Consider the following 27176-nt stretch of genomic DNA (forward strand, 5'->3'; position numbering starts at 1 on the left):
GGCTCAAGCAATCTTCCGACCTCAGCCTTCCAAGTAGCTGGGACTACAGGTGCCTAAATAAATCTCTTTTCCAAGAGGATATGGAAAGGTTTTCTGAAAGAAATAGGATATAAACCAAGGGAAGGACTTTAGTAAATAGGAGAGAATGTTTCAGACTGGGCACATCAGAAATAAAGGTGAGGTGAGGGGGATGAGAGAAACCTGAGCTGTGTTTAGTAAACTCTAGGGTAGGATTTGGACACCTGTAGGACAGAAAGAGGGAGGCCACAGAGGAATCTGCTGCAATAGCCCAGGAAAAGTACAAGCACAACGGGTGACTGTGGGGACTTAGAAAGAAGGGATGAAGACAAGAAACCCTGTGAAGGTAAACTGACCCAATGAGGCAGTCAACTGAGTGGGAGTGCTGGGAAAATGGCCAACGCTATGACCCAGGCTCCAGGACCCAGAAAAGGGCAGAGTCTTTAATGGGATGGGATAGGACAGGGCTAGGGGTTCAGGCACATGGCTTGGCAGATGCTGGATGATTGCTCAGGGGGAACTGCTTCTAAGGACCTTCCTATTTCACGGGCCTTGTTTTGCAGTCCATTCCTTCTTATAGCTCTCCTCTGGGCATGCTCTAGTTGTCACTGAACCCACCCTCTGGTGTCACCTGTTCTGGCCCTAATCAGTAATACAACCTCAGAATTCAGAGCCAGAGTTCACGCAGTGACTTACTCTGACCTTGTAGTCAGCTGAACTTCCTTAGCAGTTTCCACAAGCATTATCATTAAGCCACATCTTCCCCCTCCAGTTCTACTTTTTGGAACAACAAATAGGACTTATCTCTGTTAAAAGTTGATCTTTTCTTTTTTCTGTCATCTTAGCCAGTTGAACTCCTCTCACTTTTCTAAATCCTCAGTACTGTGCAAATACATATCACACCTCTGGTTAAGTCACTGATGGGAAGACCAAACAGGGTCAACCAAAGACAGAGCCCATGGTACTTGCAGGGATCCATCTGCCAGCCAGCTCTCGTTAACATAGTTATGGTAATAAGATTATTTGCAATTTCTTATGAAATCCAGAAGCAATGTTCTATACTGCAGCATTCCCCTCATTTACATATAAACAATCCAAGGACTGCCACGAAAGGGATTCATTCAATCTGCTAGGATCAATGAGCAAACATTATAGGAAAATGGATTTCAACTCTAATAAAGAACTATTCCATGCCCGCCCCTTGCCCCACCCTGGCTCTTGCTCTGTCACCGAGACTGCAGTGCAGCAGCACCATCATGACTCACTGCAGCCTCAAACTCCTGGGCTCAAGGGATCCTCCCACCTCAGCCTCCCAAGTAACTGGGACTACAATACAGGTGTGCACCACCACGCCCAGCTAATTTGTAAAATTTTTTGTAGAGACGAGGGTCTCATGTTGCCCAGGCTGGTCTCAAACTCCTGACCTCAAGTATTCTCCCGCCTCAGCCTCCTAAACTGTTTGGCCACTGCACCCAATTATATGTGGGCCACTGCAACCAATTAAGAACTATTTTCTACTAGTAGGAACTACCTGGAGATAGAATGGGCTTTCAGACAGATCATGAGCTCTCTCATCACACTCATTTTCAAACAAAGGCTGGCCAAACCTCCTAAAAGTCTCGTACGACCCCGGATCCCACTTAACCCAAATGATACTCAGTCTTTATAGGACCCTAAAACACCCTACCACTGGACCTCACTCCTATTAGTCTACCTCTCACTCACTCTAAATGAAGTCCTAAGATCTCCTTGAGTTCTCTGAACAGGCCAGGTGAGTGGTCCACTTTGCACTTGATATTACTGCTTCCCTAGATATCTGCACCACCCTCACCCTCCATGCAAATGCCACTTTCTTGGCAGATTCCTCCCTGACCAACCTACTAAAAACTTTGAACTGGGACTGCCAGTGCATATCTCCTTTCCTCCATTTTTCTCTTTAGCAATTACAGCACACTATATATTCTGCTTTTCTTGTTTACTGTCCCCGCTAAGAATATAAAGTCCTTAAGTTTTTTTTTTTTTTTTTTTTTTTTTTTTTGGAGAGAAAGCATCTTGTTCTGTTGCCCAGGCTGGAGTGCAGTGGTGTGATCATGGTTCACTGCAGCCTCTATCTCGCAGGCTCAAGTGATCCTCCTGCCTCAGTTTCTCGAGTAGCTGGGACAACAGACACACAGCACCACGTTCAGCTAATTGTGTTTTCTTGTAGAGACAGGGTCTCACTATGTTGTCTAGGCTGGTCTCGATTTCCTGGGCTAAAGTGATCCTCCCACCTCAACCTCTCAAAGTGCTAGGGATCACAGGTGTGAGCCACCACACCTGGCCTAGAGAATTTTTTTTTTTTTTTTTTGAGATGGAGTCTCGTTCTGTTGCCCAGGCTGGAGTGCAGTGGTGTGATCTTGGCTTACTGCAACCTCCACCTCCTGGGTTCAAGCAATCCTCCTACCTCAGCCTCCTAAGTAGCTGGGATTACAGGTGCGCGCCATCACACCTGGCTAATTTTTATATTTTTATCAGAGACAGGTTTTCACCATTTCAGTCAGGCTAGTCTTGAACTCTTGACCCCAAATGATATGCCTGCCTTGGCCTCCCAAAGTGCTGGGATTACAGGCATGAGCCACCGCACCCAGGCTTGATGCCAAATTTAATGCTCAAAAGGAGGTTGTGAACTTTGGGCCTCAGAGACGCTGCTTTAAATAAATATGTTGAGTTTTAGTTTATGCATCTGAGGCCTCTGAGTTGCTTTGAAACCCTTTCTGCTTTACTTTCACAGTGGCTCGGCTGAGTTAAAAAAATCTTCAATCAAAATCATGAAAACAGTTGTAATTTTTAAGATACTGAACAGGTATATTGTATACAGGAACCAGAATATGGGGGGAAAAAAAGTATTGCATGAAACAATCTAGAAATTATGTTTCCTTGACCACTCATTTTTCTTCTTCATTCATAGACCAGGGCTTGCTTTCTGAAAGCATGGCATAAAAGTCCACTGCTCCTCACTCCTCTGACTTTTGAGACTTTCTGACTTAAAAAACCTACAGTCTTTTTTTTTTTTTTTTTTTTTGAGACTGAGTCTCGCTCTGTCACCCAGGCTGGAGTGCAGTGGCACGATCTCGGCTCACTGCAAGCTCTGCCTCCTGGGTTCACGCCATTCTTCTGCCTCAGCCTCGCGAGTAGCTGGGACTATAGGCGCCGCCACCACACCCAGCTAATTTTTTGTATTTTTAGTAGAGACGGGGTTTCACCGTGTTAGCCAGAATGGTCTCGATCTCCTGACCTCGTTATCAGCCCGCCTCAGCCTCCCAAAGTGCTGGGATTACAGGCGTGAGCCACTGCACCTGGCCTAAAAAAATCCTAGAATCTTAAAAACAAGTTATCTAAGTAACACTGTAACAAATAATCTTTATCACAGTTTGAAAGCTCACCCTATTGAGAGAAGACAAAGTTCGGAAGCAGAACCATGTAGTAATACCTTGAAAACTTATGAATCCCCAAATAAAAGTGCTCAACCAGAGGAAAATTAAACTTGGGTACAACTTAAACTTCATCCGCTGGCTTTTAGCTGGGGCTTTTAAAATGTGATATAAAAATGATCAAATGCTAACAGAAGCAATAAATGCAATATCCATTGCTCTGCCTCCTACAATTACTAGCAGCCTTGTTATCTCAGATACAAGTAAGTGCTCTATCCCACAAAGTGCTTGTGTTCTTCTTTCCTAAGGAATCCTGGAGATATTTATGCCATCTAAAATATTCTGCAACTGGCTGGGCATGGTGGCTCATGCCTGCAATACCAGTACTTTAGGAGGCCGAGGCAGGCGGATCGCTTGAGTTCATGATTTCAAGACCAGTCTGGGAAACAAAGTGAAACCCTATCTCTACAAAAAATACAAAAATTAGCTAGGTGTGGTGGCATGTGCCTATAGTCCCAACTACTTGGGAGGCTGAGGCAGGAGGATGGCTGGCTTGAGCCCAGGAAGCAGAGACTGCAGTAAGCCAAGATTGTGCCACAGTACTCCAGTCTGGGCAACAGAGCCAGATCTTGTCTCTAAATATATATAAATAAATATTCTACAATAGTATCATTTCTCTGGGACCCGGGAGGCAGCCCGGTAGTACATACTAGATGCAATTTTCTTTTTTTTCTGAGACAGGGTCTTGCCCTTTCACCCAGGTTGGAGTACAGTAGTGTGTACTCACTGTACTCAGCTCACTACAACATTCGCCTCCTGAGCTCAAGCAATCTTCCTGCCTCAGACTTCCGAGTAGCTGGGACTACAGGCGAGTGCCATCATATCCACCTAATTTTTGGTAGAGATGGGATTTCTTTTTTTTTTTTTTTTTTTTTTTTTGAGACGGAGTCTCGCTCTGCCGCCCAGGCTGGAGTGCAGTGGCCGCATCTCAGCTCACTGCAAGCTCCGCCTCCCGGGTTCACGCCATTCTCCTGCCTCAGCCTCCCGAGTAGCTGGGACTACAGGCATCCGCCACCTCGCCCGGCTAGTTTTTTGTATTTTTTAGTAGAGACGGGGTTTCACCGTGTTAGCCAGGATGGTCTCGATCTCCTGACCTCGTGATCCACCCGTCTCGGCCTCCCAAAGTGCTGGGATTACAGGCTTGAGCCACCGCGCCCGGCCGAGATGGGATTTCACGATGTTGCCCAGGCTGTTCTTGAACTCCTAGGCTCAAGTGATCTGCCTGCCTCTGCCTCCCAAAGTGCTGGGATTACAGGCGTGAGCCACCCTGCCCAGCCAGATGCAATTTTCAAAGGAAAAGGAATCATTCCACATGTACTTTACAAATGTTCAGTCGGGTGCCACTCCTCTTAAGGAACTAGAAATTGGTCAGATGATTAACTACAAATGGTGAAAACCCATGCATTAATGAGCATGGTAAATTACAAGTGGTAAAAACCATGCATTAAAGAACACAAGGTAAGGCTGGGCACAGTGGCTCATGCCTGTAATCCCAGCATTTTGAGAGACCCAAGAGGACTGCTTGAGTCCAGGAGTTGGAGACCAGCCTGGGCAACATAGTGAGACCTTGTCTCTACAAAAAATAAAAAAAAATAAAAAAACATTAGCTGTCTCTACAAAAAATAAAAAAAATATATAGCTGGGCATTGTCTGGGCATAGACCTTGTCTCTACAAAAAATAAAAAAATATTAGCTGGGCATTCACCTGTGCTCCCAGCTACTTAGGAGGCTTAGGAAGGATTGTTTGAGCCCAAGAATTGAGGACTGCAGTGAGCTGTGATTGTGCCACTGTACTCTAGCCTGGGCAACAGAGCAAGAATCTATCTCCAAAACAAAAAGAACACCAAGTACTCAAAATTGGAGGTGTTTGATATTTTCAGTACCTTGAATTTTAATACTCCATTCATTTGATGCTTTTAACTTCTCTCAATCTTTGCACATTTGCACATTTATCTCTAAAGATAATTCCGGTGTCATCCAAAGTAGAAGTATAGGCACTGAGGGACTCTGTGATTTTTGCTTTATTGTAATCTGAATTTAGAAGAGATGACTTTTTGGGAACATGCAGCATTTTCAAGAAAATACCTATTATTTGCCAAAGTCCTAAAGCCAGAGGCATTAAAAACCTAACAGAGAAATGCTAAGTATGTTGCCAAAATGTTGAGTGTTGCCAAAATACACAAGCTGTAACTACAGAAGTTAAATAGTACCTTTCTTCCAAGTGACAAAGTGTTTCCATTAAAATAAGAACACTAATATTCCACACAGATTCAATAATTAAGTCTATGCCTTCCCTGTTTGATAGGGATACCCACAACTAATCCTTGGGCGGGACAAAGAGAAGTTATTTCAGGAGATTTCCAGCTTTCTTATGCCTAACTGCATGACCATGGGCAAATCAGCCCCCATTTCAATCTCTAAGGTCCTTTCCAACTTACAGTTTTTAGAACCCAAGCTCCCTCCATAGCAGCAGACTCTTGCTCACTTAAGGAGCTTCCAAGCATGACCCATGTGCAGACTGTATTTAATCAGTTTAAAGGAGAAGCACTCCTGACATCTGATTATAGGGCTCAAGTCTTATTCACTAATTTCTAATTATCCTGGGAGCTTTATAAGAACCTAGTCTAAAAAGAATTAAGCTCAGTCTTCAAGTATAACCAAGTATCTAAGGGAGAGTACTGCTGTAAGCCCAGAAGCACTCAGTCTTCTCTTCCTCCTGGCCCCCTGAGCTGAAACTTGACTTCACACCAAAGCCCTGCAGTAAGTAAACGGAAGGCCCCAAGCTTACCGTGCCATTTGCCCTTATAAACAGTTCCAAAAGAGCCTGACCCAATCCGAGTGGACAGCATCACTTCACTGGCTTCTATTTCCCAGTAATAGCTTGAATCTCTCTGTCCACGAGGCCTCTGAAACAAGTAGAGATCATTATTATACTCCATGCAATGGTAATAATCTTTTGATAATGAGGGCATCAAAGAAAGGATCAACCCATGTCATCTGTTTCCATATCTTTTAAAGATAAACATATTAACCACAATTCCAATTTTTGTCTTTTGAGAAATACCATTTCAGTTAAAGCACTGGCAAGCTGTCTGATGCAAGTGTGCCAAAAATGACAGTGACATTTATAATCTCCTTCATTAAATATACTTTATTAGAATCCTCTCCCAAAATAAGTTAAAAGTATTCTAATTTCCAACGAGGTTTTTCTTACTGAACCCTAATTGGCAGGAGGTACAGTTTCTATACTCACAATTTTGTTTTTCTCCTGGGTCCCAGATACTGGTGCCCGCTCTCTCTGTGCTGGCACGGGTGTTTTCGGCTGTGACCAGCCTGTTGGGCTCAGATTGTTGGGGCTACTGGACAGGGCTGAAGGTGAGGCTTAATAGACAAGACAAACAGAATCCACACAAGGATAAGCCAACAGAAGATACACCGTATAAAGAAAAAAAGCCCATTATTGTTGGCTAAATGACTATGGAAAAGTACCTGATTCGCTGTGACTTCGAATTGCATCCTGAAACAGAAAAGGAAAGCTGGTCAACTCCTACACACAAAAGATTTTCTCTGGGGGAGGGAAAAGAGAGGAGAAGGATGTGCAAGAACAAAATAGTATTAAAAAACCTCTAAAAACCATAAAAATCCTAAACATACTCTAATCAACGTTCCTTGATTAAATTCAGTAAGTATCAGTGGCCAGTACCTCCAAGGCTGATTTTGCATTAAATATTAGAGGGACTGGTATCAATTTTTTTGTTTTTTTTTTAGATGGAGTCTTGCTCTGTCACCCAGGCTGGAGTGCAGTGGCGCAATCTCAGCTCAATGCAACCTCCACCTCCCAGGTTCAAGCGATTCTTCTGCCTCAGTCTCCCGAGTAGCTGGGATTACAGGTGTGCACCAGCATGCCTGACTAATTTTTGCATTTTTAGTAGAGACAGGGCTTTGCCATGTTGGCCAGGCTCGTCTTGAACTCCTGACCTCAGGTGATCCACCCGCCTCAGCCTCCCAAAGTGCTGGGATTACAGGTGTGAGCCACCATGCCAAGCCTGGTATTAGTTTTTCATATATAATGAAAACCACATTCTTTTTCTCAAAAGAAAGCAATGTACACAACAAACATACTCTTTCAAGGGAAGCTAGCAAAGTTACTCTCAGCTGAGACCCTTCCAAAGATTGGGAATCTTGTTCCACTGAGGCTCAAAACTTTTTTAAAAAAGGCAGGGTGGAGAGGTGGATTCTGGGGGAAGCTCTTACTCCACAAGGAGTTAGGCTAAATTAACTAGAAGTTGGATTTGCAAAAGGTAAGCAGCCTACATACTTTATCCAAGCCTAAAATCACAGAAAGCTGGAAAGACCACAAATCCAAGTTCAAAACCAACATTTTACATGTAAGAAAACACATCTGAACAGGTAAGGAGACTTGGCAGGGTCACTTGGCAGAGCCAGGGGGTGGCAGAAATAGAACCAGAAACCATCACACACGGATCTCAGCCCTCAGCTCTTTCACCACAAAACACTGCCTTATGCGTGAATTTGGAAATTGATTACATTCTACTCATGGGAGAAAGCAAAGGCTATCTTTAGGATTTATTAGAAACTGTTTGGAAAATAGTTTAAAACACAGAGGCCTCGATGAGACCTAAACCCCAATCTAAAATTCATCACTTGGAATAGAAGAGTATAATAGAATAATATAAAACCACTTGGCCCCCGTATCCTCAAAAAGGACATTTTTTGGGGGGAGGTCCTACTATTATCTTTGTGTAACTACAGTATAGACAAGATACTTGTTCCACAGAACTATTACTAGAATGCTCCCACTCAATGATATTATTACAAGATAAAAAGAATCAAACCAAGCTGTTCCTCTGCTCCCAAAACGTAATTCGGAATTTAACAAGAAAGCCTAGTTCTGGTTCCCAAAACTAGCTAGTCTTCAGAATTACTTGGATAGTGATTCTGACTCTGGAAAGAAGAATGACGATCCACCCCTAATCCTCAATCCAGGATTGACTGAGCATGTTCTGGAGGGGAACGTGGGAAGCCCAGGAATCTGTGTGTTTTTAAGTACAGCAGGATAACTGCCAGGTGGGCAAAACAGTGGCAAAAAATAACGTGGATTTCAATAGAAATCGGCAGCTGTAGCTTCATTATCCAAGTAATCTGTTCTTTGTTTTTAAAGCAAAGCACAATTTATTTTTATTAACCACAATTATATTCCTATGTAGTAGGATATTTTCCTTAATGTCATAGTAATTTTCTTCCCTATATCCATTAAATATTCCGTATTTTATTCTGTGCTAATTTCTACAGCTGGATCAATTTATCCTAGAAAGAATTTTTCTATTGTTCCTGGAATCTAAATACTCAAGAGAACTATGAATAATTTGAGACTTACAAACAATTTAAATAAATAAAGCAACAATTAGTCTACTTTTAAAATGCTGACTCATATGTGATTAAATAACAGGAATCAAAATTTACCCTGCTTCCAAAGTAAAAAATGATGAGGCATAACAGTTGTGCTAATTCTTTTATAATAAAAACTCAAAAATGCTTGACATAATCATACATAGCTCATTACAACCTCAAACTCCTGGGCTCAAGCAATCCTCCTGCCTGAGCCTCCTGAGTAACTAGGACTGCACGTCCGCACAACCAAGCCTAGCTAATTTTCATATACCTTTTTGTAGAGGTGGGGTTTTGCTACATATAGCCCAGGCTGGTCTCGAACTCCTGGTCGCAAGTGATCTTCCCACCCAGCCAATTCTGACCTTTACTGTTCCCTGTAAGTATTACAGTGTTCATACAGGAACAAACCATTTAATAAAAGTAGCAGTAACTGGTATATTATTGTATTATCAGGACTAATCATAATGATAAAGCCAAAATAACAAAATTAATAGCTTATACATGACCTCCTCACAACAGTGGCAGGACAATTATGTTGAAAGTGATTTGAGGTCTGAGTGAAATAAACTGTGCCTGAGGCAGCAGATGTCTACATGATGAGAGAGAGCATAGTTATCTCTGATAAGCTTTCAATAAAGGATATTTATTCCAGGGTTTATCAACCAAACTGACACATTTGGTACTAATATATAAACAGAATACCAATGCTGTGAGTACCAACTAAGTCAGTCTAACATTAGTCTGGTTGGAACTGATTTAAAACAAAAAACAAAAAACTTTTTAATGCCCTTGGCCTCAAAATCTAATTTGAGATTTTTTGTTTGTTTTTAAGGTGGATTCTTACCATGTTGTCCCAGTTGGAGTGCAGTGGCTAATCAGAGGCACAATTGTAGCTCCCTACAGCCTAGAACTTCTGGGCTCCAGTGATCCTCCTGCCTTAGCCTCTGGAGTAGCTGGGACAACAGGCATACACCGCCATGCCTGGCCTAACTTAAGAAATTCATTTCACCTATCATCAATACCATATACAACATTTTTTTTTTAACTTCTATATACTCTACTGCCAAAAAAAAAAAAAAAAAAAAGGAAAAAAGAAAACATGGAAACAAGCAACAAGAAATATAAATTTAACTTTGCAACTATTTCATTTTTGGTAGTCTACTGTCTGACAGTTTCAGCAATCCTGTTAATTACAAGAAAGCAAAAGCATGAAGAAAAATACCTACTCTTCCCCTCAAACAAAATCGTCTGGACCACGCCCTGGGAGAAGCATTCAGGCTGTTATTCTAGTCCAAAGCAATGAGAAATAAAGAAGAATAAAGAACAAAGGAAGTATTTAAGTGTATTCAGTTGTTATTAAAGATGAAGCAGAAAGCAAATTAAACCAATAGGACATAACCAAAAAGCCAAGAAAAGAAAAAGCAGTTCAAAAACACTAGCTTTGGGCACTTGGACATCTCCCTAAATACCTGCTTATTAAATCCTAGGACTCCACCCTTTTATTTCTAAATAAAATCACAAAAGTCTTCCAGAGAATCTGTAGTTCTCCATCACTGTTATTTTCTGTCCCACACCAAAATTAAACTCCTCTTTAAATATCTTAGGCACTCGTTCATTAAAAGCCTATTCAAATCTGATAATGGGAAGAGTTCAAATGTTAACATATTTTTCAGGAAATTTTAGTTCTCCACTTGAATGATATACCAACCAGACTATTCAGCCAGTCTAAAGATATTATGGATATAAAATAAACTGTAAAAGTCCAGAGACCTGAGAAAGTGTTGCAACATTCTTTGATCAGATTTGAAACCCAAAACTCTCTGAAATAAATATCACCCTCACCCCATTAATTGACTGACATTACCACCCCCAAGGGGCCCTATTACCTCAATCATCCTGCTGTCCACAGGCAGGGTGGTGCTGACCATGTGGACATTAGGTGTGGACGTCGACCTCTGCCTCTGGGAAAGGGAACCTTCAGATGAGGGACTGGAGGTGTTAAAGGTGAAGGCGTGAGGTGTAGAATACCTGTGCTGAGAACTAGGCAAGAGGAGAAAGAAAATTCCATGATTGGCATTTAGGCTTTCATACTGGTGAAGTCTTTCAACTACCTACTTGATTAAGATGCTTAAGGGCAAACTCTACCTGTAAACCTTTGACACAATGTTTGATTCTTTCAAATATGTGACATCTAAAAATTATCTTAAGTCTGGGTGCTTTTGCATACAAAATTTGGAACAGGAAATAATATATGTATTGGGAATTCAATGAAAAGGAGAATGTATTGTAAGTTTTCTTTTTTTTAATAAAGCGCCACCTGAATACTCCAAATTTTTACATCTTCTCCGGGAAAGAATAGATTAACATTTGACAACCACACTACCACTTATTAAGCTAGCTGAAACGTGCCCAGTTTAATTTAGAGACTAAATTTGAGAACTTTAAGATTTTAAACAGATAAGTAGACGTGCTGAGCATGTCTGCAAAAAGGCCAGACGTTTTCATTATTTGTTCTAAAGATTAGTTTGAGGTTTGTTCAGATTCAGTTAACATCCATGTATGAATTAAAGGGATAAAAGGCCAGCTTTTCTAAGGGAAATTGTTCTATTGTCTTGAAAAAATGCCTTCCCACATAATTCTGTTTATGGCTTCAGAGGCCTGGTTTCTTCTAATCTTCAGAGGTAACTACAAACTCTTGGTCAGATCTGCTTTTCAAATTATCAAGAAAAATAAAAGTCATATACAAATATATATCCAGACATATGCAAATTCCTTATTCTGAGATATGCTGCCTTTAATAATTTCCATAGTAGTTTCACATTAAACATTATCTGATTGCACATTATGTGTGTGTGTGTGTGTGTGTGTGTATTTTTTGGAGACAGAGTCTTGCTCTGTCACCCAGGCTGGAGTGCAGTAGTGCCATCTCAGCTCACTGCCTACCAGGTTCAAGATTCTCCTGCTTCAGCCTCCCAAGTAGCTGGACCAAGAGGCGCATATCACCACATCCAGCCAGTTTTTTGTATTTTTAGTAGAGATGGAGTTTCACCATGTTGGTTGGCCAGGCTAGTCTGGAACTCCTGACCTCAAGTGGTCCGCCCACCTCGGTCTCCCAAAGTGCTGGGATTACAGGCGTGAGCTACCATGCCTGGCCTAAAGAAAGATATTTTGGATGTAGATTTTACTTTAGGTTTCAAATTCATGTGTGTAACACTGAGCAATATGTGAACTGAACAAAACTGATAGTAAAGCTGGAAAACAGAGTAAAGACAAGTTATATGCAAACTCAGAGACACATTAGAAACAATATTTATGCTGAAAATATAACTAAATGTTTTTTAAAGACACTAGTCTATTTAAATACATGGTTTTAGCAAATGCAAGGCCATAACATGCATTTCAAAGTTAAGGGTTTTATTTTTATTGAATCACTGTATCGTATCAAGTTTTGGGACCCTTTCCATTGAGGTTGAACTCAGTACATACTGAGGAAAGTAGAATCTCAAGCTCTTTAAAATGTAATGACATATTAAGGAATATGCTACAATAACAGAAGAAACTATAGTCAAAGTCACTTTCCAGAATATAAGATCTACAGATCCATAAAGAGAAATTTCTACATTTTGCTGTACCACCAGTATCACATTCCACAGAAGCAGCAAGGGATTTCCACATAGAGAGGAGGGAATGTGAAGAAACTCTTATTTTTTGTCTTTGAGCTTCCAACCCCCCCCCCCCCAATAACTTTCTAAAAGAAAAGCTATAGGTAAAAAAATTACCTAACAGGCATCCTGGAAACAGACTCTCGCATACGACGCATAGTCAAAGAAGGTAGTGCTGGGACTCCACTATCACCAATAGTGGAATTTGGAAACAATCTAAACAAAAGCAGGGAAAGACTGGTTTTTAGGCTTACAGTAATCTTACAGAGACAATCAGCGTGCCTTGCTTTTGCAAACTCAAGAGCTACTAAAACTGAACTTTTCCCAGTCACGTTTTCCTCAACTGTTTTACATTACCTAGAATAAAGGGAACAATATTCCAAATAACTGGGTTTGAATGATTATTGAATGTGAATAATACTGACCTGCCAATAAACATACGGGCTCCAGTGTGCTTTTTCTTTTTTATTTTCTTTTTTTTTGTTGAGATGGAGTCTCGCTCTGTTGCCCAGGTTGGAGTGCAGAGGAGCAATCTTGGCTTACTGCAATCTCCGCCTCCTGGGTTCTCCTGCCTCAGCCTTCCAAGTAGCTGGGATTACAGGCACACACCACCACGCCCAGCTAATTTTTGTACTTTTAGTGGAGACAGGGTTTCACCATGTTGGCCAGTCTGGTCTTGAACTCCTGACCTCAGGTGATTCACCTGCCTCAGCCTCCCAAAGTGCTGGGATTACAGGCCTGAGCCACCACGCCCGGCCCAGTGTGCATTTCTAGGAAATACTGGTCCTATGTCTAGCTATATCAAAATAATGTTTTTCAAACTACAGTAGAACATTTTACAAACTATGTCACATAGAGCTTTTCTGGAAACATTCCATCTTGAAAATAGATAAAAAGACTAAAATAGGAGGAATAAATCACAGAAAAGTAAGTAATTAGGCACCTTCTTTCCATGAGCTGGGCACTTGTCAGCAAGCCTCATAAGAACAATGCAAGGAAGGTAATATCCCCTTTATTCAGACGCATGAACGAAAACTCAGTTGTGGTTATGGTTAATGACAATAGTGAGATTCTGACATACGTCTGTTAGACTCAGAAGCTTGTGCCACCAGGTGCGGTGGCTCACACCTGTAACACCACCACTTTGGAAGGCCAAGGCGGACAGACTGCTTGAGTGCAAGAGTTCTAGACCAGCCTGGGCAACATGGTGAAACCCCGTCTCCACAAAAAATGCAAAAATTAGCTAGGCATGGTGGCAAACACTTGTAGTCCCAGTTACTCAGGAGGCTGAGGTAGGAGGATTACTTGAACCCGAGGTCAAGGCTACAGTGAGCTGTGATCATGCCATTGCACTCCAGCATGTGAGACAGAGCGAGATTCTGTCTTAAAAAAAAAAAAAAAAATGCTGGGTGTGGTAGCTCACGCCTGTAATCCCAGCACTTTGGGAGGCCGAGGTGGGCAGATCGCAAGGTCAAGAGATCGAGACCATACTGGCCAAGAAGGTGAAACCTCATCTCTACTAAAATTACAAAAATTAGCTGGGCGTGGTGGTGTGTGCCTATAGTCTGAGCTACTTGGGAGGCAGAGTCAGGAGAATCGCTTGAACCCAGGAGGCGGAGGTTGCAGTGAGCCGAGATCACGCCACTGCACTCCAGCCTGGCAACAGAAAGAGACTCGTCTCAAAGGAAAAAAAAAAAAAAAAAAAAAAAGGTGGTGGGGGCTGGGGGGACAAAAATAAGATAAATTTTGAAAGCTTGTGCCATTTGTGCTACTCAAGCTCTCATCACAAAATCAATATGTGACCATGAAAGCAAAAATGTTTTCAGCATGGTCTAATAATAACACTCCCTTGGTCTCTCCAGTACTATCAAAAAAGGACAAAACTTTAAACTTTTCATATCCCTAGTTACAGTTTTTAAAAGGCAGTTTGGACCATGTACTTTTAATATAAACTAAATTCTTTAATAAAATTTTATCTATATGAAATATATTGTCTCCTAACAGAAACAAGAATCTTTCAAGATTTTATATTCAAACAATTTTAATTCCAAACAACTAAGTTTTCTCCAGTTTAAAGTGAAGAAAATGGCATCAACTGTGCTTTCTGCTCTTTCTCAGTGTCAAAGGCTCATTCAGCATATTCAACAAAATACAGAGCAGTGTCAGCAGTGTCTACTAGCAACCCTAGTAGATGATACTATTAAGAGAGAAAAGCAAAAAATCTTGTTTTCATATCCTTTTGTTCTTTTCTTTACTGAATCACAGTCACAGTATGTCAATCTCAATTTGACAGATGGTTAAGTCCTACTCCTACCTGCTCATTCTGGAGTATCGATGCCACCAAGCCTAGCTAGTTTCAGAATTATCACTGTTTCTAAAGTAGTTTCTGGATCACAATTCATTAAATGAGTCTAGAATCCAGACCTGCCAGTCAAAATCTACACCAAATACCCTTTAAAGTATTTATACTCCTCATCCCTATATTCCTTGAGAAAAAGAACAATGCCTTACAAGAGTTGTCTGATATTACTCCAGTCCACACACATAGTAGGTACTTTGGTGCTACAGTGCTCATGAAATTTGTAGCCACAAGTCTGACATCGAAATCCATTGAGCAGGAATTTCTGACAGATGTCACAGAAGGCAAGCTTCAGGAACGTCTTCCGAGCCTACAACAAGGACACAGGTGTAAATTATGTTGAATAAATAAAAGATGACAAAAGACAAAGTCATTTCCTCCTTGGCCTCCAAAAGAGTTTTTACAAAATGAATCGTACTTCCAACATTTACAGAATTCATAATCACAAATTAAAGTGTATCTCTGGCTAATGAAATCTAAATTGCCTTACCGTAAACAACAACATAAACAGCTTTAAACAATTCAACTATATACATACGCATATTACCTGAGAAATTTCTGTTATGCCTGGCAAAGCCCTCAACATGCCAGAAAGAGAGGAGATCTGCAACTTACAAAGTTGTGTGTTGTGAGCGGAACATGATCCAGGAAATCTACTTGAAGTTCTTCCCCAATCAAAGAGGCAGCATCAGTATTCCAATCTAAGCGTGCTTTTTTACTAAAAAGAATTTTTAAAAAAAGCATAAACAGGAAATGTTTAAACAAGGTAAAAGTGCAATAGAAATAACAACAGCTACCATTTATCACATGCTATATAAATACAACTTTATTTAATCCATACAACAATAACTTATTTAATTCATACAACAAACCTATGAAGTAGGTATTATTTCTATCTGAAAAATAAGAAAACTGGGACTCTAAGAAGGTAACTTGCTGAAGGCCACAGAGCAAGTTTAAGGGCCTATGTTGGAATCTAGGTCTGCTGAACTCCAAAGCCCATGTTCTTAGAATAAAGTTTTCTATTTATTTAAAAAAATGTTTTTTGGTAGAGACAGAGTCTTGCTGTGTTGCCCAGGCTTGTCTTGAATCCTCGACCTCAAGCGGTCCTCCTGCCTCAGCCTCCCAAAGCGCTGGGATTATAGGCGTGAACCACCATGTCTGGCCAGAATAAAGTTTTATTTAAACAACAATATATAACAATCTCACGATAAAGTCAATATATATTAAATTGGAATTTGTAATATTAAAATCTTACAAAAATCCCCAAATCCTGTAAAACGGATTATAAATATTGCTGCAGTACAAAATTTAGTCTTCAGTAGCCTATTTCAATCTACATAAATAGAAAGGAACCACAAATGAAAAATGTACTTTTCTATTAATAACAGACTCAAATCTGTAGTTGTAGGGTCTATAAGTCAATGAGAAACTTAGAACTGTCTTTTAAAACCTATTCTGAAACCACACTTTCTCTGCCTACAGTATAAATAAGATAAAAAAACAAATACATATAAGTAAAACTCAATGCCCAATTCCTTTCTCATGTTGTATCCAGTTAATCTGGCCCATTTTCCAAAGGAAGAATATTCTCAGGTAAAGAGAATAACATGTACAGCACCATTCAAGCCTCTTCATCATCTACCAGAAGCCTAGTCAAGCCATTTTTCTCACTATCCAACAGTAAATAATACACTCATTACTATAATTACCCATATAGCACCTGGCAAACTCTCTATAATTCCAAAGGACTATTTTGCCCTTATGAAGAGAGGGAGGACAAGCCTTATTTTCTCATCAATCTGCAGACTGATCCTAATGACAATCTGCTCTCTGTCCTGGAGACTCCAGAGTAGCTCCAAACTAGTGCAGCCTTGGATGAGAGCAGACCAAGCCCTCCCTGTCTCAGAATCTCTCTAGTCCTTAAGGACCACTATGGATTGGCTTAGGGACCCAACCTGGGCTACATTCAGCAAAAGTTAACATCTGCTTCAAAGATTTGTACTTCAACAAACACCTCCTAAATTGAGAATTACACTCACCCCTTTGAGTAGATTCATTCCCTGGGCTATTCTCTCAAACTGGAGAACTCTTTGAAACATGAAAAAATGTAAGCTAAAGATGAATAATGTAATTGACCCTTTCCAAGAAGAGGGTAAAAAAAGAACCCTTTAAAGGTTTCCCTATATTTTGGGGGTGGAGGGAATAGTGGATAATGGATAATTACAGACAGCTCTGCTGCTTTGAGGTATTACTCCTAGCCTTTGAGGGGATGCCTCTATCTTGTCACCACCATTAGGAATAGGATAAACTATGAATCTTCCCTGAAGCAGAAATGCTTCTGCATCTTTAAACAATCTATTAAACAGCAGGGATTAGGACACATTTAACTGAACCAAAAAAAAAAAATTAGTGAATGAGAAAAGTCAATCTCCCGAGGATAGCATTCTTTATATATATAATAATGCACTTTCTGAGTGCCCAGTCTATATAATGCATTACAGTAAACACAGTAAACACAAAGAAAAATCTTTGCCTCAAAAAACATAGCATCTAACATTACCGTTTCCATCCATGGAAACATTATCAATACCTAACATATGTTTTTTTTTTGTTTGTTTCTTTTTTGTTTTTAATAGATAGGATCTTGCTCCAGCCCAGGCTGGAGTCCAGTGGCACAATCATGACTCATTGCAGCCTCAAAGCCCTGGACTCAAGCAATCTTCTCACCTTAACATTTCGAACAGCTAGGATTACAGGGCCGCACCACCATGCCTGGCTAGTTTTTAAAATTTTTTTGTAGAGATGGGCCTTCACTATGTGCCCACGCTGGTCTTGAACTCCTGGCCTCAAGCAACACTCTTGCCTCAGTTTCCCAAAGTGTTAAAATTACAGGTATTGGACTTTTCAAGAGAATGTCCAAGCAATAATTTCAATTTCTTAATACCTATTTTTCTGAATTATCTCTTTATAAAGAAAGGCATAGAAATAAACAATATTCTATAGGAAGCTAGTACAATTTAATACAAACATAGCTATTTGAAGCTAGAAGATCCTTACTAGTCTGAAGAAGTCAATTGACTTTTGAGCTCTTACCCTTTGTGTTCATGGAGAAGTCTGAACACTGCACAGCACTCTGGTTGAAGGCCCCTCACCTTGAGTGCTTTCATAAGGCAGTCATGCAAGCTCATTCCATTTCGTACATTGACCTACAAACAAAGGATCACCTTTAGGACCAACATAGGCTGCAGCACCCCTTGGAAAGGTGGGCACAGAAATAAATGCACCAGTCTATAAAGGTGCAGGCAAATTTATGACAGCATTGCTTGTGATGGCACACGCACACACACATATATGAAACAACCTGAATGTACAGCAATAGGTAAGTACTTGAATGAAGTGTGAGACATCTGTATTATGTCACATTATGCAGCTATTATATTACTTATAATGACCTGGATGGAGAGGAGTCCATGATATATTAATTGGGGGAAAATATCCTTCAGAATAATAGAGTAAGATTATTTTAAAGATGAAGAGGCCAGGCACGGTGGCTCACACCTGTAATCTCAGCACTTTGGGAAGCCCAAGGCAGGTGGATCACCTGAGGTCAGGAGTTCGAGACCAGCCTGGCCAACATAGTGACCCCGTCTCTACTAAAAATACAAAAATTAGGCCGGGCGCGGTGGCTCAAGCCTGTAATCCCAGCACTTTGGGAGGCCGAGACGGGCAGATCATGAGGTCAGGAGATCGAGACCATCCTAGCTGACACGGTGAAACCCCGTCTCTACTAAAAAATACAAAAAACTAGCCGGGCGAGGTGGCGGGCGCCTGTAGTCCCAGCTACTCAGGAGGCTGAGGCAGGAGAATGGCGTGAACCCGGGATGTGGAGCTTGCAGTGAGCCGAGATCTGGCCACTGCACTCCAGCCTGGGCGGCAGAGCGAGACTCCGTCTCAAAAAAAAATAAAATAAAATAAAATAAAAAAATAAAAATAAAAATAAAAATACAAAAATTAGCCAGGCATGGTGGTGGACACCTGTAATCTCAGCTATTCATGAGGCTGAGGCAGGAGAATTGCTGGAACCCAGGAGGGAGAGGATGCAGTGAGCTGAGATCACGCCATTGCACTCCAGCCTGGATGACAAGAGTGAGACTCTGTCTCAAAAAAAAAAAAGGTGAAGAAATTTGTATGCTATATGAGTGCGGAAAGATTTATACTTAGCTGTTCACATCAAGAGATAGTGGTTAAGAAAGAGAAAATGACGGCCGGATGCGGTGGCTCAAGCATGTAATCCCAGTACTTTGGGAGGCCGAGACGGGTGGATCACGAGGTCAGGAGATCCAGACCATCCTGGCTAACATGGTGAAACCCCGTCTCTACTAAAAAATACAAAAAACTAGCCAGGCGAGGTGGCGGGCGCCTGTAGTCCCAGTTACTCGGGAGGCTGAGGCAGGAGAATGGCGTGAACCCGGGAGGCGGAGCTTGCTGTGAGCTGAGATCCGGCCACTGCACTCCAGCTTGGGCGACAGAGCGAGACTCCGTCTCAAAAAAAAAAAAAAAAAAAAAGACAGAGAAAATGATAAACTTTTCCTTTACATGTCTCTAATTTTGTGTGATTAGATGTATACACATGTATGTTCATTAGATTCATTAAAGAGGAAATAAGCCAATCTGCTCTACAAACAAACATGAGTTTTTATGATCAAAATTTGTACTTCAACTTATTTCAACAAAAATGACTAATCATTCTAACAAAAATTCCATCTCACAAGTACTTAACACTAGTGAAGGCAAAGCAGGAAGTGGAAGATATAGAACTCCAGCCCTGCTGTAGGGACAAACACCAATCTTAGTTTAAATATATGTGCATACCATACCAAGCAGCCTTAGTGGCACATACTTCTCTATATTTCCCTGTACTCAACCCTCAAAAAGCTAGGCAGGTACTCAGAACCCTATTGGGAAGTGTGAGTGCCCAGGACACTCACAATTAATGGCAGCTGTAAAAAAATTTGAACTAAAATTTCAGAGTTTTAATAAAAGTCCTCCATGTGTTAACTTCAAAGCCAAGAGTTAATCAAAAGTAAAGTAACTAGAGTCAGTATGGCCAGCAAGGAGGGCAAAACATACATTTGCAGTGCTTGTTAACTTCTTACAGCAAAGTTCCTCCTCTGAAAGTGTTAACAGCTTACAGCAGCCAGCCAACCCCTTCCCCAGAAGGTGGTGAGTGTATGCATATATTTACCTATGCGAATACATGGGGAGGGGAAAGGAAGCAAAGCAGGGCTCCAAAAGGCCCAAAGTGTTCTTAATCTTGGCTCTTACTCCAGGCACCTCAGTGCCAATCCAGCCAACCTTCTCCAGCTGGTTTACAACAGAAAAAAGTCTTAAGAAACAGGACATAGGTATCTGGGCCCTCCGAGTTACCAGGCTCCAAACCAGGGTATAGTATTTGGATGCAAAGCAGAGAAAACAATCTAGGAAAGAAGGAAATGCATGTGAGCCTAAAGAATTTGAAAAATATCAGACAGGGGCAACGTAAGAAGTTTTTCACAAGGCTTTATTTTGCTATCACCAGGGACTGATGGGGACTTATCTGCCCAGTAATCATTATTTGAGGCCCAAAGATGGACTCCACATTCAGAGTACAGTGTAGAAGAATTTGAACTTGTAACAGATTAGCTCAGAAGGTGATGGGAGTGGGGGAGGAATATTTTCCGGGAGGATCAATCATCTGGGAGAAAGGAAAAGATTTTCCAAATGAAAAAAGTTCCTTTGGAGTTTGTGATAGCCTCCTTAGCTACCGATGGTTTTTCCTCTCTTTCAGAGATGTGGAAGAAAGCAAAGGTCATGAACAACAGGGTAAGGGGAAACCAACTGATTCTTCAAATAGATAGAAGATTGATCATAGGAAACCTCTGAGGAAAAGAAATGGGGATATAGGGGCAGGGGTCACTCAAGACTTCTGGCTCATATGAATGCTTTACCTATTTAAAAATAAATAAAATTAGCATTCTTTAAAAGTTCCTTGTACATACCAAAATAGTTCAGACAAATGATATCCGGGATTTGTGTCAAAACATTGGGAAAGGAGTGGATGAAAACACAGATTAAGCAGGACTGCCATGGTTAGCTAAGTGTTGAAAGTGGGTAAGTTGTACATCAGATTTATTATTCTGTCTACGTGCGGGTGTTGTGTGTGTGTGTGTGTGTATAAAATCTGTATTATATATACTGAGACAGGGTCTTGCTCTGTCATCTAGGCTGGAATACCATGGCATGATCATGACTCATGTAACCTTGACCACCCCGGTTCAAGTGATCCTCCTGCCTCAGTCTCAGCTGGGACCACAGATGGGCAGCACCACCCTTTTTGTTTTTTTTTTTTTTGTAGAGACAAGATCTCACTATATTGCCCAGGCTGGTCTCAAACTCCTGGGCTCGTCAGCCTCCCAAAGTGCTGGGATTACAGGGAAGAGCCTCTGCACCCAGTCTGTATATATTTTTTAATGTCCCAAAATAAGTTTATTTTAAAAGTTTCTTGACACAGTGATACCCACCAATTTCCAGCTTTTCAGAAACAAAACAAGCTATACTGATCTGAACTATGAAGACACTAAGAATGAGGAAAACGAAGAGTAATAAACATACACTAACAGAATCATGACCTGCACCAAATACTGTATAACAATGTTTTCTAAGCTATAAAGTGATATCTGTTATATTATCAGTCTTCATTAAATCATAATTCAAGCTGGACAGTTCTTTAAATATCGTCTAATCCAGTCAGGTTCCCAAATGTAGCTGGCATTAGAATCCTCAGAGAAGCTTGTGAAAACATAGATTCCATCTACCTGTCCAACACATCCAAGGATTCTGATTCAGTTAGTATGGAATAAAGCCCATTCATACAGAACGAATCTGTATTTTAACCTGCTGGTCAGCTGATTCTAACAGTAGTGGTCCTCGGCTCCAGTCAATCACTCATCTAATAATAATTAGAGGCAGTAGCAGCAGCAACAATAGCAGCAACAGCGGCAGGAGGAAGTCAAAGAGGTACATGTTTAGAAAATAAAAATTAGAAGAAACATTCAAAAACCTAATTATCACATCTAAAATTATTTAAATCAGATACACGTCCTCTGTCTCATTCTCCTCTTTACAGCCCTCCATGGATACATGCTGTAATCAGCTAAATAATTTCTAGAACCCACTGAGTGATTATGAGAGTCATTCTGGGTTCAGGAAGTGAAGCAACCTGGGGAGGAGTAAAAACAGCTGACTGATGGTACTGGCCTAAGTGACTCTTCCCTCCTCTACTGCTTTCCTGAAGCTCGGTGCCTGGTGAAAGCAGCTAGTTCTTTCACAGTTAGTACATCTTTACCCAAAGAAACAGGCAAAACTAACCTAGGCTACAACCTTCTCATAAGCTGTAGAAGTCAAGCTTGGTTTCCAACCACTAGCTGTGCTCAAATGGAGGTGATCAAGGACTACAGAGATGTTTAAAAAGCTAAGAAATAGTCACAGCAGCCAGGCATGGTGGCTCACGTCTGTAATCCCAGCACTTTGAGAAGGTGAGCCAGGCAGATCACAAGGTCAGGAGTTTGAGACCAGCCTTGCCAACACGGTGAAACCCCATCTCCACCAAAAATACAAAGAAATTAGCCAGATGGGGTGGCGGGTGCCTGTAATCCCAGCTACTTGGGAGGCTGAGGCAAGGAGAATCACTTGAACCTGGGAGGCGGAGGTTGCAGTGAGCCGAGATCAGGCCACTGCACTCCAGCCCGGGTGACAGTGAGAGCCTCTACCTAAAAAAAAATATATAATAATCATCATCATAGCTACCACTTCACTAATGAATCAGTCACTGTACTAAGTACAAGCCTCATTTCATAAAGGTCAGGAAACAGGCTCAAAAAAGTACAAAACTTGTTTAAATGATATAGCTAATAAAAGGCAATGCAAGGATGTAAATTGGGGTTTTCTTCTTTTAAAGGTTCATACACTTAATCACTATGCCACATTAAGTTTCCCAGCCTGCTGGGCAAACTGGTAGCAGATGGGGATGGAGAAGATAGTCTCAATAACACTCTGAAGAAGCACCAAATGGTCTTCAACTTCTCATAACACACACTTCCTATATCTGACTTCTCAATTTAGGGTCAGAAAGAAAATTAATGAGAAACAGTAGGTAAAATTACTTTGCAAACGAAAGACCACTATTCAGATATAGGGGATTATTACTACTTATTTTGCCAGCCATAAAAGTTTCATTTTTAGGGAGACAAAGATAAACTTACTCAAACTTTAATTGGACTTTTGAGTTTTGCCTTCAGTTCAAAATGCACCTAAGTATTCAACACTATACTGGGGAGGCTCCTTAGGTTCACAAAAAAAGTATAAACAATTTATTAACAAATTGGGAAGAGTGGAACTGTTACAAGCAAACAGAGAAAACTCTGGACTGGGGTTCCCCACCTCAGAACCTTGCTTCACCTGACTATACGGTATAAACACAATGCATTGATTTTACACAAAGAACAGAGGATGGGAGAGGAAGAGGCATGGAAGTTTTTGAACTCAAGTTCTCTGAACAGTTCCACTAAGCAAAACCAATACAATTTCACTTTTCTGTTTTGGCTAGGTGGTTGGTTTTGTTTTATCCATAATAGTAGAATTTTTTTTTTTTTCTTTGAGAAGGGGTCTGGCTCTCTGTCACCCAGGCTGGGGTGAAGCGGTGCGGTCTCAGCTCACCGCGACCTTTGCCTCCTGGGCTCAAGCCATCCTCCCACCTCAGCCTCCTGAGTACCGAGTAGCTGGGACTACAGATGCGTGCCACCACGCCTGGCTACATTTTTGTTGTTATTTCTTTCTTTAGATAGAGTCTCGCCCTTTCGCCCAGGCTGGAGTGCAGTGGCACAATCCCGGCCCACTGCAACCTCTGCCTCCCAGGTTCAAGTGATTCTCCTGCCTCAGCCTCCCAAGTAGCTGGGATTACAAACGCACAACACCATGCTTGGCTAATTTTTGTAATTTTAGTAGAGATGGGGTTTCACCATGTTGGCCAGGCTTGTCTCGAACTCCTGACCTCAAGTAATGCGCTGGTCTTGGCCTCCCAAAGTACTGGGATTACAGGCGTGAGCCACCACAACCAGCCTACTTTTAAAAAATATTTTTTGTAGAGATGGGGTTTGCCATGTTGCCCAGACTGGTCTCGAACTCCTGAGCTCAAGCCATCTGCCCACCTCGGCCTCCCAAAGTGCTGGCATTACAGGCGTGAATCACCACACCCGGCCAGATAACTTTTTTGAGTGCTAAATTCTTAGAAAAATTGAAGTTTTGTATCAGGCTGGGGCAGTGTCTCACGTCAGTAATCCCAGCAGTTTGGGAGGCCGAGGCAGGTGGATTACCTGAGGTCAGGAGTTTGAGACCAGCCTGGTCAACATGGTGAAACCCCGTCTTTACTAAAAATACAAAAAAATCAGCTGGGCGTGGTGGCATGTGCCTGTAGTCCCAGCTACTTGGCAGGCTGAGGCAGGAGAATCATTTCAACCCAGAAGGCAGAGGTTGCAGTGAGCTGCCCTCCAGCCTGGGTGACAGAGTGAGAATCCGTCTCAAAAACAAAAAAACAACAACAACAACAAAAAAGAAATTTTCTATCCAAAAACCTAGTGGCAGTGTCCTGCCATGATGCCAATATGAACCTGTCACTGGTACAACAAAAATAAACTATGCAGAACAAACTGGCTGGTGTCAGTGCCCTGAAAAAGACTGTATGATTTCTAAGCTGCCTCCAGACTTGTCCTGGGCCTATGAAATACACAAAAATAATTTTTTCTATGTAATTTTACTTTCTTCTTTATACTTGGTTGTAATATTCAAAAAGCTTTAGGTGAATATTTTAATAGAAGAAATAAAATGTCTTCTAAAAAAAGTAGTTGGAAAGGCCTAGAGACTTTTCAAAGAAAATTCTTTGAAATATACCCATAAAAATGTACTATTTGTTTGGATGAAGTGGCACAAAGGAAGACATTCCAAGCAAGAGTAATAGAAGGAAGGCCAAGAGATGGGAAAAAATAGGGGGTGTGAAAGGAACAGCAATATAAAGAAATGAATCTGCAGTTAGAAAAAAAATTAATAAAGACCCTATATGACAATGAATATTTTGCCTGTCTTTAAGTTGAACAACATGATCCTTAATGTGTCCCACAGGCAGATAAATAGTTAAATTTCCTAAGTAGAATTTTCACATACCACTGTTCTTTGCTTGTTTGGCAAGAAAACACGGATAGTATTGCTTGTCTTAGAAGGATCTGTGAGTTTGCCATCATCTGATGCCCGGCGCTGATAGCCAAACTGCTGAACTATTGTAGGAGAGATGCAGCTGGAGCCATCAAACACGGCATCTTTGAATCCAAAACCATTGCTGATCGTCTTCCAAGCTCCCTGTATGTGCTCCATTGATGCAGCTTAAACAATTCTTAAACCTGGTAAGAAACATAAATAATTATAAGTCTAGAACAAAAGTATTTAACCCAAGAACACAATATATAAAGACCAATTATGAAAATAGCACGATGTGGGTTTTTCATAAGTGATACCTCCTGCATTAATTAGCAAAGAAAATTTTCTTTAATACATTTCCATAAAATATTTCATAGATGAGGAAAATGGGACCAGCAGTTAAAAGATTTTAGCAAGGGATGGCCGGGTGCGGTGGCTCACACCTGTAATCCCAGCACTTTGGGAGGCCGAGGCAGGTGGATCACAAGGCCAGGAGATCGAGACCATCCTGGCTAACACAGTGAAACCCTGTCTCTACTAAAAAATACAAAAAACTAGCTGGGCAAGGTGGCGGGTGCCTGTAGTCCCAGCTACTCGGGAGGCTGGGGCAGGAGAATGGCGTGAACCCAGGAGGCGGAGCTTCCAGTGAGCCGAGATCGTACCACTGTACTCCAGCCTGGGCGACAGAGCGAGACTCCGTCTCAAAAAAAAAAAAAAAAAAAAAAAAAAAACAGAAAGAAAGAAAGATTTAGCAAGGGATCAGGCACAGTGGCTCACGCCTGTAATCGCAGCACTTTGGGAGGCCGAGAGGCCAGTGCATCACTTAAGGCCAGGAGTTTCAGACCAGCCTGGCTAACATGGTAAAATGCCATCACTACTTAAAATACAAAAATTAGCCAGGCATGGTGTTGGGTGCCTGTCATCCCAGCTACTGGGGAGGCTGAGGCAGGAGAATCACTTGAACCCAGGAGGTGGAGGTTGCACAGCTTGGGGGACAAGAGTGAGACTCCACCTCCAAAAAAAAAAAAAAGGCCAAACTGGAACATGAGCCCAGGTCTCAAGACTAGTCTATTACTTTTTCAATTACATTTCTCTTCTTCCTGAGCAACTATCCTTGAGTGTGAGGAACACATTAGTACTATGAGAAATACCTGCAAAAAAGTGTAAGCCAGAATTTACGACTTCATGGAAGAAAAACTATTATTTCTAGGATGTATTTTAGGCACTTTATAAATTATCTCATTTAATTTGTGTAAGAACCCCAAAGATTCTTTTTTTTTTTTTTTTTTTTTTTTTTGGAGACAGAGTCCACTCTGTCACCAGGCAGTGGCGTGATCTCGGCTCACTGCAACCTCTGCCTCCCAGGTTCAAGCAATTCTCCTGCCTCAGCCTCCTGAGTAGCCAGGATTACAGGCATGCACCACCATGCCCAACTGATTTCTGTATTTTCAGTAGAGATGGGGTTGGACATGTTGGCCTGGATGGTCTCTATCTCTTTGACTCGTGATCCGCCCGCCTCGGCCTCCCAAATCACATCTGGGATTACAGTTGTGAGCCACCGCGCCCGGCCAGATTTTTAATTCCTTCCTCCATCCACATTTGCTTTTTAATTAATTTATTTTCTGAGACAGGGTCTTGCTGTGTCGCCCAGGCTGGAGTGCAGTGACATGATCACAGCTCACTGCAGCTTCGATTTTCCAGGCTCAAATGATCCTCCTACCTCAGCTTCCCAAGTAGCTGGGACCACAGATGCGCATCACCATGCCCAGCTAATTTTTAAAAACAGTTTTTTGTAGAGAAAGGCTCTCACTATGTTGCCCAGGCTGGTCTCGAACTCCTGAGCTCAGGCAATCCACTCTCCTTAGCCTCCCAAAATACCAGGATTACAGGTTAAGCCACTGCAAACCCTTTGTTTTTTGGACAGAGAAGTCATGCTACTTGCCCAAGAACACCCCAGCAGTGGGTAAA

The 27176-nt window shown here is 41.4% G+C and overlaps 1 protein-coding gene across 8 annotated transcripts in view; it reads right to left on the reverse strand.

The window, feature by feature from the left end:
• Positions 1-27176, reverse strand: part of LOC105477727 (Raf-1 proto-oncogene, serine/threonine kinase) — a 94355-nt gene that overhangs the window by 10582 nt on the left and 56597 nt on the right. For 4 of the 8 annotated variants that reach the window (XM_011734391.3, XM_011734393.3, XM_011734394.3 and 1 more), the window contains 10 exons: positions 25179-25411; positions 18018-18130; positions 15537-15639; positions 15074-15231; positions 12680-12778; positions 10787-10940; positions 10127-10186; positions 6978-7005; positions 6742-6869; positions 6277-6394 (listed from right to left, as the gene is read on the reverse strand). In XM_011734391.3, the coding sequence (XP_011732693.1) occupies positions 6277-6394; positions 6742-6869; positions 6978-7005; positions 10127-10186; positions 10787-10940; positions 12680-12778; positions 15074-15231; positions 15537-15639; positions 18018-18130; positions 25179-25385 (1168 nt within the window). In that variant the 5' untranslated portion in view covers positions 25386-25411. Of the gene's footprint in view, positions 1-6276; positions 6395-6741; positions 6870-6977; positions 7006-10126; positions 10187-10786; positions 10941-12679; positions 12779-15073; positions 15232-15536; positions 15640-18017; positions 18131-20169; positions 20460-25178; positions 25412-27176 lie in introns of those variants that run through there. The other 4 variants (XM_024791512.2, XM_011734395.2, XM_071092234.1 and 1 more) reach the window with 4 other exon arrangements.

This window comes from Macaca nemestrina, chromosome 2 (assembly GCF_043159975.1).
Source record: "Macaca nemestrina isolate mMacNem1 chromosome 2, mMacNem.hap1, whole genome shotgun sequence".
NCBI lineage: Eukaryota > Metazoa > Chordata > Mammalia > Primates > Cercopithecidae > Macaca > Macaca nemestrina.